Source organism: Symphalangus syndactylus, chromosome X (assembly GCF_028878055.3).
Source record: "Symphalangus syndactylus isolate Jambi chromosome X, NHGRI_mSymSyn1-v2.1_pri, whole genome shotgun sequence".
Lineage (NCBI taxonomy): Eukaryota > Metazoa > Chordata > Mammalia > Primates > Hylobatidae > Symphalangus > Symphalangus syndactylus.
Window position 1 is genome coordinate 52,156,698 of NC_072447.2, and position 13,361 is coordinate 52,170,058.

The 13,361-nt window shown below is 40.5% G+C and overlaps 1 protein-coding gene across 1 annotated transcript in view; it reads left to right on the plus strand.

The window, feature by feature from the left end:
- The window catches only part of OTC (ornithine transcarbamylase), a 97,512-nt gene that overhangs the window by 48,576 nt on the left and 35,575 nt on the right, over positions 1–13,361 (plus strand). Inside the window, exon 6 of the mRNA XM_055267892.1 lies at positions 7,605–7,692. Coding sequence (XP_055123867.1) covers positions 7,605–7,692 — 88 coding nt within the window. The remainder of the gene's footprint in view (positions 1–7,604; positions 7,693–13,361) is intronic.

The following is a 13,361-nucleotide window of genomic DNA, read 5'->3' on the forward strand; positions in this document are numbered from 1 at the left end:
TGGCGTGAACCTGGGAGGCAGAGCTTGCAGTGAGCCGAGAACGCGCCACTGCTTCCAGCCTCGGCTACGGAGCGAGACTCCATCTCAAAAAACAAAAAGAAGAAGAAGAAATTAACAGAAGAAACGCTTTGTTCAAAAATAGCTGATGTGAAAGCATAAACAAATGAAACAGTTAAAAGCAGGCTTCTCTGGATAAAGAGTGGAGAAAGAGTGGAAGCCCATCTCTCTGTCCTCTCCTCCTTGGCAATGGCAGCTTCTAGTGGCTGCTCAAAACCTCTGATGTCCCTCATAAGCACGTATTACCATCCAGACCTGGTAAACCGGCAAATTCTTGACTTGTGCTTTTGGGCTGGGATCTGAGGCTTCTTTTTGATCTATGACAAAAATTGCAAAGGCAATTTCTTCTCAGAGGCAGTATTTCCTCCCCATTTAATCTTTTTCATGAAGTGCTGAAGTCTTTGGCTCCTGCCTGTACACACTTTCTGTTACTCTTCTTCCCACCCCTATTTCATAAGTCCAGGCACCGTATGGATCTTCTGTATAGCACAACCAGGGAAGTAGAAGGGCAGCAGATTAATCCTGAGTTGCTATAGCAAAATGACTTATCATCAAAGAAAGAGTGTGACTTGGAATAGACCTACCAGGAGGTCCGAAACTTTGTTTGAAGTCTTCATCCATAGTCCTCAACCCTCAATGGTCTCATACCTGTACTAGGCACTTAGTAGGTGCACAATAAATAATTTTTTGATGAATGCGTGGTATTTATATGTGTTTAGGTGAAGTTGCCTGTTTATAAAGAAATTAAGTACTCAAGAGTGATTAGTGATTATAATCACCACTACATTACGTTGCTTCATAGATGATAGAAATTTCTGTTCTTTCTGTTAGCAAAATGAGAGGCTGTTCACAAATGAGAAGAATGGGTCCTTTCTTCAGGTCAAATTCTTCCTTTATTCATTCAATGAGTATTCATTAAGCACTTACTATTTGCCAGGTTTTATTCTAGGTGCTCGGGAGCGATACCTCAGTAGACAAAACAGATGAAAATCCATGCCTTCATGGGGCTTACATTCTAGTGGGTACACAGACAATAAACAACAGACATAATAAATAAGTGGATGATACAGTATGCTGGAAGATGATAAGTACTCTCAGCAAGGAGAAGAATGTGTCTGGAACTGAGGGAAAAACAAGTGCACCACTATTGGGACTTTGGCTTTTATTTTGAGTGAAATGGGGAATCGTTGGATGATCTTGAACAAAGGAGGGACATGATCTAATTGCATTTTAAAAGGATCCCTCTGACTAAGAATAAACTGTGGAATAGACTGTGGGGGGCCCAGGGTGAAAGCAAGGTAGAAGTAGTGAAGCCTGTCAATAGATAGCTATCAATTATAGAAGCTGGGGCTGTGGTGGCAGCAGTGGAGAGGGTAAGAGGAACAGATTCTAGGTATGTTTTGAAGAGAGAGACAACAAGATTACTGATGTATTGGGTAAGAGAGAGATGTCAAGGATGACTTTAAGATTTCTGCCTGAGCAAATGTGAAGGCCGGTGATGGAACAAATGGAAAGGGGAAGGTTGGGAATTCAGTCTTAGATATACTGAGTTTGAAGTGTCTATTAGACATATAAGCAAAGATGTTAAAAAAAAAGCAGTTGGACATGAGTCTGGAATTTGGGAGTGAAATCTGGCCTAGAGATATTTGAGTGTCACCAGCATATAGATGATATTTAAGGCCATGGGACTGGATACAATTATAAAGAGAGTAAGTGTAGATTGAGGGATGAGAGGAGAACCAAGGGCTGGTCCTGGGGCACACCAACATTCAGAAGTCAAGAAAAATAGAAGGAACCAACAATGGTACTGAGAAGGAGCAACTACCAAGGTAGATGGAAAGGCAAACAGGTGTGATGTCCTGGACACTGTGTGAAGAAAACTTATCAAGTAGAAAATGAAGATCAACTTTGTTGAATACTGCTAAGTGAAGAAGGAAGAGGGCTCAGAAATGGCCACTAGATGGAGTAACGTGAAGGTCACTGATAACTTTGGTGAGAGGAGTTTTGGTGCAGCAGTGGTAGGGGACAAAGCCTTATAGGTTTGATGGAAATGAGAAGAGAGGAACTAGAAAGAGAAAGAAGAACAAAGAGCTTTACTGCAAAGGGGAGCAAACAATTAAAGGAGTACTTGTCAGGGAAATTAGGACAAAGAGAAAATCTGTATCTATTTTTAAATAATGTGTGAAAAAATGAGAACAACCCATTCAAGATGTTGGTGACATAAGGGAGAAAGGGAGGAATTGCTAGAGCAATGTCTTTGAGTAGGCAAGGGGAGTGGCTTCTAGTGCACGAGTGGAGGCATTACATGGGGCATGGAAAATTCATCTATGCTTAATAGAAAGGAAAGCAGAGTATATGAGTACAGATGCTGACTAGTCAGGAAATGGAGTAGAGTCTAGAAGTTCTCCTCTTATTGCTGTAAATTTTTCAGTGAGGTAGGAAGCAAGGTGAACAGTTGAGAAGCTCACTTCACCTCTAAAGACATACATACACTGATAATGAAGGGATGGCAAAAGATATTTCATGCAAATGGAAACTACAAAAGAGCAGGAGTAGCTATACTTACATCAGGTAAAATAGATTTCAAGACAAAAACTGGAAAAAAAAGACAAGGCCATTATGTAATGATAAAGGGGCCAATTCAGCAAGAGAATATAACAACAATAAATATATATGAACCCAATGCTAGAGCACTCAGATATATAAAGCAAGTATTACTAGAGCTAAAATGTTAGCTAGAACCTAATACAATAATAGCTGAGGACTTCAACGCTCCATCTTCAGCATTGGACAAATAATCCAGACTGAAAATCAACAAAGAAACATTAGACTTAATCTGCACTATAGGCCAAGTGGACATAATAGATATTTACAGAACATTTCACCCAACAGGTGCAGAGTACACATTCTTTTCCTTAGCACATGGAACATTATCAAGGATACAAAACAAATACTCCAAATTAAAAAATACTTAAATTATATTAAATATATTTTCTGACCACAATGGAATAAAACTAGAAATCAATAACAAGAAGAATTTTGGAAAAAATATAAACTCATGGAAATTTAAAAATATGCCCCTGAATGACCATTAAGTCCTTGACAAAATTAAGAAGAAAATGTAAATAGTTCTTGAAACAAATGAAAATGGAAGCACAGCATATTAAAACTTGTGGGACACAGCAAAAGCAGTACTAAGAGGGACGTGTACATCAATAAATGCCTACATCAAAAAAATAGAAAAACTTCAAATAAACAACCTAATGATGCATCTTAAAGAACTGGAAAAGCAAGAGCAAACCAAACCCAAAATTTGTAGAAGAAAAGAAATAATACAGATCAGAACAGAAATACACGAAACAGAGACTAAAAAAATGTAAAAGATCAATGAAATAAAAAGTTGGTTTTTTACCAAACACCGCATGTTCTCACTCATAGGTGGGAATTGAACAATGAGAACTCACGGACACAGGAAGGGGAACATCACACTCCGGGGACTGTTGTGGGGTGGGGGGAGGGGGGAGGGACAGCATTAGGAGATACACCTAATGCTAAATGACGAGTTAATGGGTACAGGAAATCAACATGGCACATGGATACATATGTAACAAACCTGCACATTGTGCACATGTACCCTAAAACCCTAAAGTATAATTAAAAAAAAATAAAAAATTAAAAAAAAAAAGTTGGTTTTTTGAAAAGATACACTTTCAAAACATACGAAGAAGCCAACCATTTTCTCACCACGTTAGCTGCTACCACCTTGTTCCAGCCTATCAACTCTTACCCAGATTTTCGCAACAGTCTCCTGACTTGTCTCCCTGCTTTTGCCCTGCTACAGATGTCCAATTAAAATGTAAGTCAAATCATGTCCCTCCTCTGCTCCAAGCCTTAAAAGTCTTCCCATTTTATCCAGAGAAAAGTCAAAGTTGTTGCCTTCTCCCCAGCTTCCTTCTGCAGCCTCACCTCTGCACCGTCCACACTACCTTCTTGTTGTCTGTCTCTCTCTCTCTTTTTTTTTAGACGAAGCCTCACTCTGTCGCCCTGGCTGCAGTGCAGTGGTGCAGCTTGGCTCACTGCAACCTCCACCTCCCGAGTTCAAGTGATTCTCCTGCCTCGGCCTCCCGAGTAGCTGGGATTACAGGCGCCCGCCACCATGACCAGCTAATTTTTGTATTTTTAGTAGAGATGGGGTTTCCCCATGTTGGCCAGACTGGTCACAAACCCCTGACCTCAGGTGATCTGCCCACCTCGGCCTCCCAAAGTGCTAGGATTACAGGCATCAGCCACTGCGCCCGGCCTCTTGTTGTCTCTTGAACCCACCAATCATGACCTTTACACAGGCATTTTGCACATGCTCTTCCCACTATCTCGTATGTTTTCTATGGTTCACCCATCCGTCTTCCTCAGGTCTTTACTCAAATGTCCCACAGTCAGTGTGGCTTCTTTGACCATACTACTTAAAATTGCAACTCGGGTCCTGTGAATTTCCTATTCTCCTTCCCTGCTCTGTATTTCTTATGGCACTTATCAGTATCTAACATACAATATATTTAATTTACTCATTCAGTTTATACTCTGTCTCTCTCCATTTGAAAGACAAAAACTGGAAAAAAAAGACAAGGCCATTATGTAATTATAAAGGGCCAATTCAGCAAGAGAATATAACAACAATAAATATATATGAACCCAATGTTAGAGCACCCAGATATATAAAGCAATTATTATTACAGCTAATAAGTAGTCAAAGACTTGTATTTTGTTTACAATGCTTTCTTCAGTGCCTAGAATAGCACCAGGCACATATTTTCAGAATGAATGAATAAATTTCACAATCATACAGTGAGGCCAGGACTTGTTGTGGTGTGTGGTTACTCCACAGACATGAGATGCGCCATCCACCAAATTTTAAGGAATTAAGGCCACCAAATTCCTTAAAATTTGGTTTGATTGCTGACAGTGAGAATATCTCACATGCACCAGGAAGATATGAAAAAGTTTATTACTCACATCATGTGGTTTTCTGGGGATAGTAGGTCTGGTTCCCAAGCAGGTCCAAAAGTAGCCTCAGAGAGCAGAGAAACGATATGGAGTTCTAGTGTGATTTGGTGATGGGGCTGGGATGAGGTTTCCCATGTGCAGGGTAGGGCTTGTGCACTTTGAACGTCCTGCTAGTGCCAAAGGAGGGAGCACCTGAACTTTCTTATCAGCTTGCCCAGATGTAGGGCTGAAGGGTCAGGCAGGGAGAGGTGGACAGTCAAACATCAGAAATGGGGTCAGAATGTTCATTACAGGTCCCATAGCAAGTAGGACTGTTCGGGCATTTCACATTCTTTGATCCTACCTGGCACCTAGCACATAAGATCTGCAAGGGATCTTACAACTCTAGGCAAACTGTCTTATTTGTCAGATGAAGAAGACTGAGTCCAGTCCCACTATGTCATTCTGTCTCTGTAGATCACACTTTGAGCTGACCCAATAGCTGGCTTCCCTATGGCAAGGCCTAGGGCTGTGGAGACTTAAAAACAATCTTGCACAATTTTTTAGACTCTGCCTCCCAGAACCCTTTTCTATAAAATTCTTGTAATATCTACTGTACACTTTGTCAGACTAAGGGATTCAATGAAAGAATGTTAATAATGTGCCATCATATGATTATACTCTGTGAAGAGTCATTGCTAGGGTCATAACATGGTGGTCTCTAGTTAAAGATCATTTGGTCTAGGCATATTTAAGGGAACACTTTTGAGTATAAAATAGGTAGACTATAATTATTTAATTTTATATACAGTAACATAAATGAGGACCATTGCTTTGTGTGGGTTTGATTTTTAATTTTTTTTTTCTTTTTTGAGATGGAGTCTTGCTCTGTTGCCCAGGCTGGAGTGCAGTGGCACGATCTTGGCTCACTGCAAGCTCCACCTCCCGGGTTCATGACATCCTCCTGCCTCAGCTTCCGGAGTAGCTGGGACTACAGGTGCCCACCGCCACGCCTGGCTAATTTTTTGTATTTTTAGTAGAGACGGGGTTTCACCGTGTTAGCCAGGATGGTCTCAATCTCCTGACCTCGTGATCCACCTGCCTCTGATTTTTATTTTTTATAATGAAACTTTCAAATAAACAGAAAAGTAAAAAGATTAGCATAATGAGCATACCAATACCCTTTACATCAGTCTAACAATTGTTAATATGTTGCCTTCTTCATCTATTTGTTTTGGTTGTTGAACTAAAGTAAATTAAAGCTATAATGATATTTTACCTCAAAATACATCAGTTTGTATCTCAAAAAAATAAGGATATTGTCCTATATGGCTATGATGTCATGATCACACTGAACAAAAATAATGATTCCTTAATATCATTTAATATCAGTCCATATTCAAACTGTGTTAAGACCTCAGTGGGATGTTTCGTGAGATTTTGAGTCAAATTCTCCTTTGTGGATCTGAAACTCCTCATTCCCCAATTCACCGTGCAATTAATGATTTCTTCCCTGTTTATGGGAAACAGAAGGGATTAGCAAATTGTGACTGTTGCTTATTTCCCAAAAGATAAATCAGGCACATCATAATAAGGAGGGGAAAAGTAATGTTTGTAAAATTCCTTGGACAAATCTTTACCTTGCAATTATGTGTATTTGCCTTTATGTATGGGAGAAATTCTGAGCATTAAACCAGTCCCAAATGAGATAGTAAAGTTCTGATTGGATGTCACCATCTCCCATAATTTTCCCCAGAATGTGTGATGGAAGGGCTCCAGCCTGGGTGACAGGGGAAGACTGTGTCAAAAAATAAATAAATAAAAATGAAAGGCTTGAAAATAAAAGAAAGTAAGCATTGAGATCGTGGTTTCAAGTCACTAAGAGTGAAAAAAAGTCAAAGGGCCACTTTACTGTTTTCCTTATCTTCCAATCAAGACAGCGTCATATATTTTATTTTATTTTTTATTTTTTTCAGACAGAATCTTGCTCTGTTGCTCAGGCTGGAGTGCAGTGTCGTGATCTCGGCTCACTACAGCCCCCGCCTCCCAGGTTCAAGCGATTCTCCTGCCTCAGCTCCTGACTAGCTGGGATTACAGGCGCCTGCCACTACGTCCGGCTAATTTTTGTATTTTTAGTAGAGACAGGGTTTTGCCATGTTGGCCAGGCTGGTCTTGAACTTCTGACCTCAGAAGATCCACCTGCCTCAGCCTCCCAAAGTGCTGGGATTATAGGTATGAGCCACTGCACACAGCCAGCTTTATATATTTTAGAGAACCAAAACCAGGCATAGCCCCAAAGAGGGAATGATGCCTCGTTATTGCCAGGTCTTGAATAAGAGGGTGGAGAAATGGGCACACATGTGAAGGAGAGTTAAGTACTTGAGCACAAAATTTTATCTACTTCCCTCAATTCCTCATTTTGCTTTGCATGGGAATTCTCTATCAGAGAAGTTGGAGAGATTTAAAGATTTTGACTTTTCAGTTGAGATGATGCCAATTCTTTGTAATTTTGTTTTCCACTTTAGTTGTTTTTTCAAAATGATTTTTTTCTTTTTTTTTTATTGTAGGCTTTGCACTTCTGGGAGGACATCCTTGTTTTCTTACCACACAAGATATTCATTTGGGTGTGAATGAAAGTCTCACGGACACGGCCCGGTTTGTAAATATTTTCTTCTCTCCAAAGCTGATTTCAGAATCTGATGGATAAATTTCAAAAATAAAACCTAATTCTCTTTAAATAATGGTTTTCCCTCTAATTGTTCTGTTCTCCATTTTCCCTCTTTCCCTGATATTCTGAATGCCTCTCCCTCGTCCTATGGCCACTTTCCATCTGTTGAAATAATTTTTCTTGGCACTTTTTTGAAGAAGCTTCTGATCATAAAATTTCAAACTTAACGCAAATTTTGAGTTCATCAAGTATGACTCTTAGATTTAACAGTTGAGGAGGAAATGAAGGTCCAGGGAAACTGACGTTCAGTGACTCATAACTAGTTACTATCAGACTAGGTAATAATATTAATAACTATTAATAGCATTTATTGAGCATTTATTATGTGCCAGGTATTTTTCTAACTTGTTTAATCCTTACAACAACCCAAACAGATTGTCATAAAGAAGTGAAACAACTTAATTAGGCACAGACTAGCTGCTGTAACACAAAATCTCAAATGTCAATATGTTAACATAGTGCAGATGTTCCTGATTGGTAAAAGGGAAGAACAGGTTATTAATTTATGTGGGTTATTCAGGGACACTGGCTGAGAGTGATTCTACCATCTTCAACATGTGACCTCCAAGGTCAGTTTGGGTGTTAACATCCAGCCAGAACCAAGGAGAATAGAGCATGGAGAAGACATACTTGTTTCAAAGCCACCTTAGCGGGGAAGCAGTGCAAACAATTCCACTTATATTTCGTTACGAAGTACTAGTAGCTCACTCCCATCTAGATGAAGGGAGAGATGGGGAAAGGCTCTTCCCCACTATATTATAATGAAACTGAAGCATAGGCCTCCTGACTCCTCATGCAGTGCTCATACCACTACATCATGTCTGGCTAAAAAATCCAGAGCAAATGTATTTGTTAAAAGTTTTGCCCTCAAAAGAGAAGACTAATGATTCTTTTCCTGAAAATGATACGCCATAAAGTTATTTCTTGCAGATACCGTCTGCTTTTTATGGCAACCACCCTAGTATATACTAAAGAATTCACCTCATTTGACTTGCTGAAGATATTTCAAATAACTCATCTTTAAACCTTTTAGTTATATTATTTCAGATGGGACAATGAAAGTATTAAGAAGTGTGATTAGCCTCTGGATTCTAGGGACAAAAGGAATCAAGGAACATAAATTTTTTCTTCCAAATAATCTGCCACTGACTGGGATTATATTTGTCTAATAATTCTGCTTCCACTAAAGTGAAATATACTTTATTCAAAAGCAAATATTACAAGCTGATCAAGGGATGAAGCCAGAGACATATCCAAGCAAAGTTTCAGTGGGGATCCTCTATATAGGACCAGGTGAAAGATGGTGAATGAGTCATATGTAAAGCACTGGTTGGAAGAGGGTTCAGTGGGAGGAACGGCTGAGCATCCAGAAAAGGAGTTGAGCAATGCAGGTTGGCAGTCAGAAAGAGGTCAGGATCCAGAAATTAGTGCAGCGGGCAGGATCCCAAGAGCAAGAGACAAACAGCCAAGCATGGGCTGAAAATTGAGGATGGGTATAAACGTGCTCTTTTCCGGGCTTGTTCTCCACACAATTCTCACTGCAAGTCCTTAGTTAGAGGAGCTCTACATAGATCCTGAGCAAAACAGTCTGCTTACAGATTTTTTTCGGTTACAAGTTCCAAAATGATTGGGACATTTTGAGTCCATATAATTATTATAGCTCCATTGCTACATGAATACATGGGTCCATGAAATGGAGTCCATATAATTCATTTTGACCGTTTTATCTTATCCAAAACACTGAAAATAATAGCTACTCCTTAAAGATTGTCTGCCGTGGACCTCTTGTGCTATTATCTCTAAATCTTTTAAAAAATCTTGCAAAGTAAGTATTATTGGCCTGGTTTTATAGATGAGGAAAGCATGGCTCAGAGAAGTTAATGGAGCTTAGAAGCTGACTAAGTCAGGGTTTAAATCAAGCTGTCTTTATTTTCTAAGGCCGCGTTGTTTTGATTACCCCATAATGCTGCTTCTACTCAGCCCACGAGAGGGGCAGCGAAACAAGTTATAGAAAATATTGGGCCAGGCGCAGTGGCTCATGCCTATAATCCCAGCACTTTGGGAGGCCGAGGCGGGTGGATCACCTGAGTTTGGGAGTTCGAGACCAGCCTGACCAACATGGAGAAATCCCGTCTCTACTAAAAATACAAAAATTAGCCGGGTGTGGTGGTGCATGCCTGTAATCCCAGCTACTCAGGAGGCTGAGGCAGGAGAATCGCTTAAACTCGGGAGGCGGAGGTTGTAGTGAGCTGAGATAGTGCCATTGCACTCCAGCCTGGGCAAGAAGAGCAAAACTCCATCTCAAAAGAAAAGAAAAGACAAAAAAAAAAAAAAAAAAGAAAAGAAAACATTGACTTGCATGTCAAGAGGTCCCCATGACAACCCAGAGGTTTGATGATTCACTAGGAGTGCTCACAGGACTCAGCATATAGTCAAACTCATAGTTATGATTTATTACAATGAAAGTATACCAAGCACAATCAATGAAGGGAAAAGACAGAAGCAGGAAAATGAAAGGAGTGTCTGCTTTGTGGAGAAAGTGACAGATTAGGTACTGAACATATTGCATTAAAGTTTGAACCTCTGAGTGCAAATGTTCACAAGCCATTGGAGATAAAGACCTTGAGTGAAGTTGAGAGCTAAAGAAATATAAATATAAGCTCAGTGGTAAAAATTAGCTCCATGGTCTCAATGTGGGAGAATTGCAGAAGGCTGTGCCATGAGAACAGGTGCAATTAAGGAGAGGGAGGAGGAAATCCTCAGGGTACAAAGAGAACAAGGATAGTACAATATCAGAAAAGGCTGGGATGGGAGATGGGGGATGTCAGAAAAAGGAGTAGAGTAGCTATTGTGGAAATCTGACTTTCTTCTATGTACCTCATTACTGCTTAATCTGCCAAAATATCTGACAAACAAGATATGCTGGGACTCAGAAATTCAATAAAGATAAATTGAAGAAGACAAGATAAATCCACCGCCTTCTACAGATGCAATTGAACAGGAGATGCAAGGAAGCAAATCTTAATGACATCTACCTTGCTGATATGCACCTTGTAACCCTCAGCAATCACCTCCTTTGCTTTTCGTAGAAGTTTAACATTTTAAGGTGCAAAGGGATTGGAGGATGATTAAATGACATTGCTGGCCCTTTCAAATCAAAAGAATCGTGCATGCCTGACATTGATTGACGGTGTTGCTTCTTCATTGCTGGTCCAGCTGCTTTGGGGGCCTGGTCGAATAAAAAGTGCCTGCACATTGGTGAAAGAAGAGCCTGAGGGAGAATATAGTGAGTGTAGCAACCGAAAGGAGAAAAAAAAAAAAAGAAAGAAAACCGGGCCAGTCTCTTGAAAGCTGTTAAATGCAATTTCCAAAGTGTCACTTATTTGTTCAAATGATCTAATTATTCATTTATTCAGAAATAGTTATTGAATGCCTCATTTTTCTTCCAGACATTGTTGTAGCACTGAGAATAAAAGGCTGATCAAGGCTGGGTGCAGTGGCTCACGTCTGTAATCCCAGCACTTTGGGAAGCCGAGGGGCTGGAGGGGTGGAGTGGGTCACTGGAGGTCAGGACCAGCCTGGCCAACATGGCAAAATCCCATCTCTACTAAAAACACAAAAATTAGCCAGGCGTGGTGGCAGGCACCTGTAATCCCAGCTACTCAGGAGGCTGAGGCAGGAGAATCGCTTGAACCCGGGAGGCGGAGGTTGCAGTCAGCTGAGATTGTGCCACTGCACTCCAGCCTGGGCAACAGAGCGGGATTCTGTCTCAAAGAAATAAATGAAATAAAATGCTGATCAAGTCAAACAAGTTTCTTGTTGGAGTGGAAATTACATTCTGGAGCAAGGAGGCTTTTGCTAAACAAATAAATAAAGCATGAATAGAAGAGCAGGTTGAAATAAGCGCTACGATGAAGCTAAAGCAGGGTTATTTGTTGGTGGGGTGGGGGCTGCCTTAGATTGGGTGGTCAGGGAAGGCCTCTCTGAGGAGGTGAAAGTTAAGAGCTCAGTAAAATGACAGAGCCAGGTACGCAATGCTGTGGGAAGAGTGTCACAGAAAGAACTGCTGATGCATAAGCCTAAGGCAGCAACAAGCTGGATGTGTTCAGGAACAGAAGGGAAGCCATTAATATTCTAAAATCTTCAAAGAAACACATTTTGAACCTGATTTTTTTTTTTTAAAAGCACCTTACAGATTGGTCCTCAGTCTCACCCACCAAAGAAAGGAAACATAAAATCAGAACAAGGAATAAAAATCCTAAATACACATTCAAAATCCAATCTATTGTACAGCAGATCTTTAGAACTTATTTATGGCCGGGTGTGGTGGCTCACGCCTGTAATCCCAGCACTTTGAGAGGCCGAGGCAGACAGATCACCTGAGGTCAGGAGTTTGAGACTAGCCTGGCCAACATGGTGAAACCCCATCTCTACTAAAAATAAAATAAAAAAAAAATTCTGCACGCCTGTAGTCCCAGCTACTAGGGAGGCTGAGGCAGGAGAATCGCTTGAGCCCAGGAGGCGGAGGTTGCAGTGAGCCCAGATCGTGCCACTGCACTCCAGCCTGGGCAGAGCAAGACTCTGTTAAAAAAAAAAAAAAAAGGCCAATGCAGTGGCTCATGCCTGTAATCCCAGCACCTTGGGAGGCAGAGGTGGGCGGAACATGAGGTCAGGAGTTTGAGACCAGCCTGACCAACATGGTGAAATCCCGTCTCTACTAAAAATACAAAAATTAGCCAGACGTGGTGATGCGTGCCTGTAATCCCAGCTACTCAGGAGGCTGAGGCAGGAGAATCGCTTGAACCCAAGAGGCGGAGGTTGCGGTGGGCTGAAATCACACCATTGCACTCCAGCCTGGGTGACAGAGTGAGACTCCATCTCAAAAAAAATATATATATATGTGTATATGTATGTAACTTACTCATTCATCTTCTATAACTGAAATACTTGTTGAACAGCAATGCTCATTGCCCCCCACCTCCAACCCCTGGCAACCACCATTCTACTTTCTCCTTTTATGTATTTGGCTATTTTAATACTTCACATAGGTGGACTCATGCAATATTTGTCCTTCTGTGACTGGCTTATCTCACTTAGCATAATGTTCTCCGCGTTCATTCGTGATATTGCATATGCCGGGATTTCCTTCTTTGTAAGGCTGAATGATATTTCATTGTAAATATATACCACATTTTCTTTATCCATTCATCTGTTGATGAATATTTAGGTTATTTCCACATATTGGCTATTGTGAATAGTGCTGCAAGGAACACAATAATACAAATATCTCTTTGAGTTTCTGATTTCAGTTACTTTGGCTGAATACCCAGAAGTGGGCTGAATCATATGATAATACTGTTTAATTTTTTGAGAAACTTCCGCACTGTTTTTCATAGTGGTGGCACCATCTTACATCACCACCAATGCTGTGGAAGAATTCCAATTTTCTACATCCTTGTCAAAACTTGTTATCTTTTGTCATTTTGATGATAGTCATCCTAACAGGTGTGAAGTGATATTGACTGTGGTTTTAACTTGCATTTCCCTAATTATTAGTAATATTGAGCACATTTTCATATACCTTTTAGCCACTCGT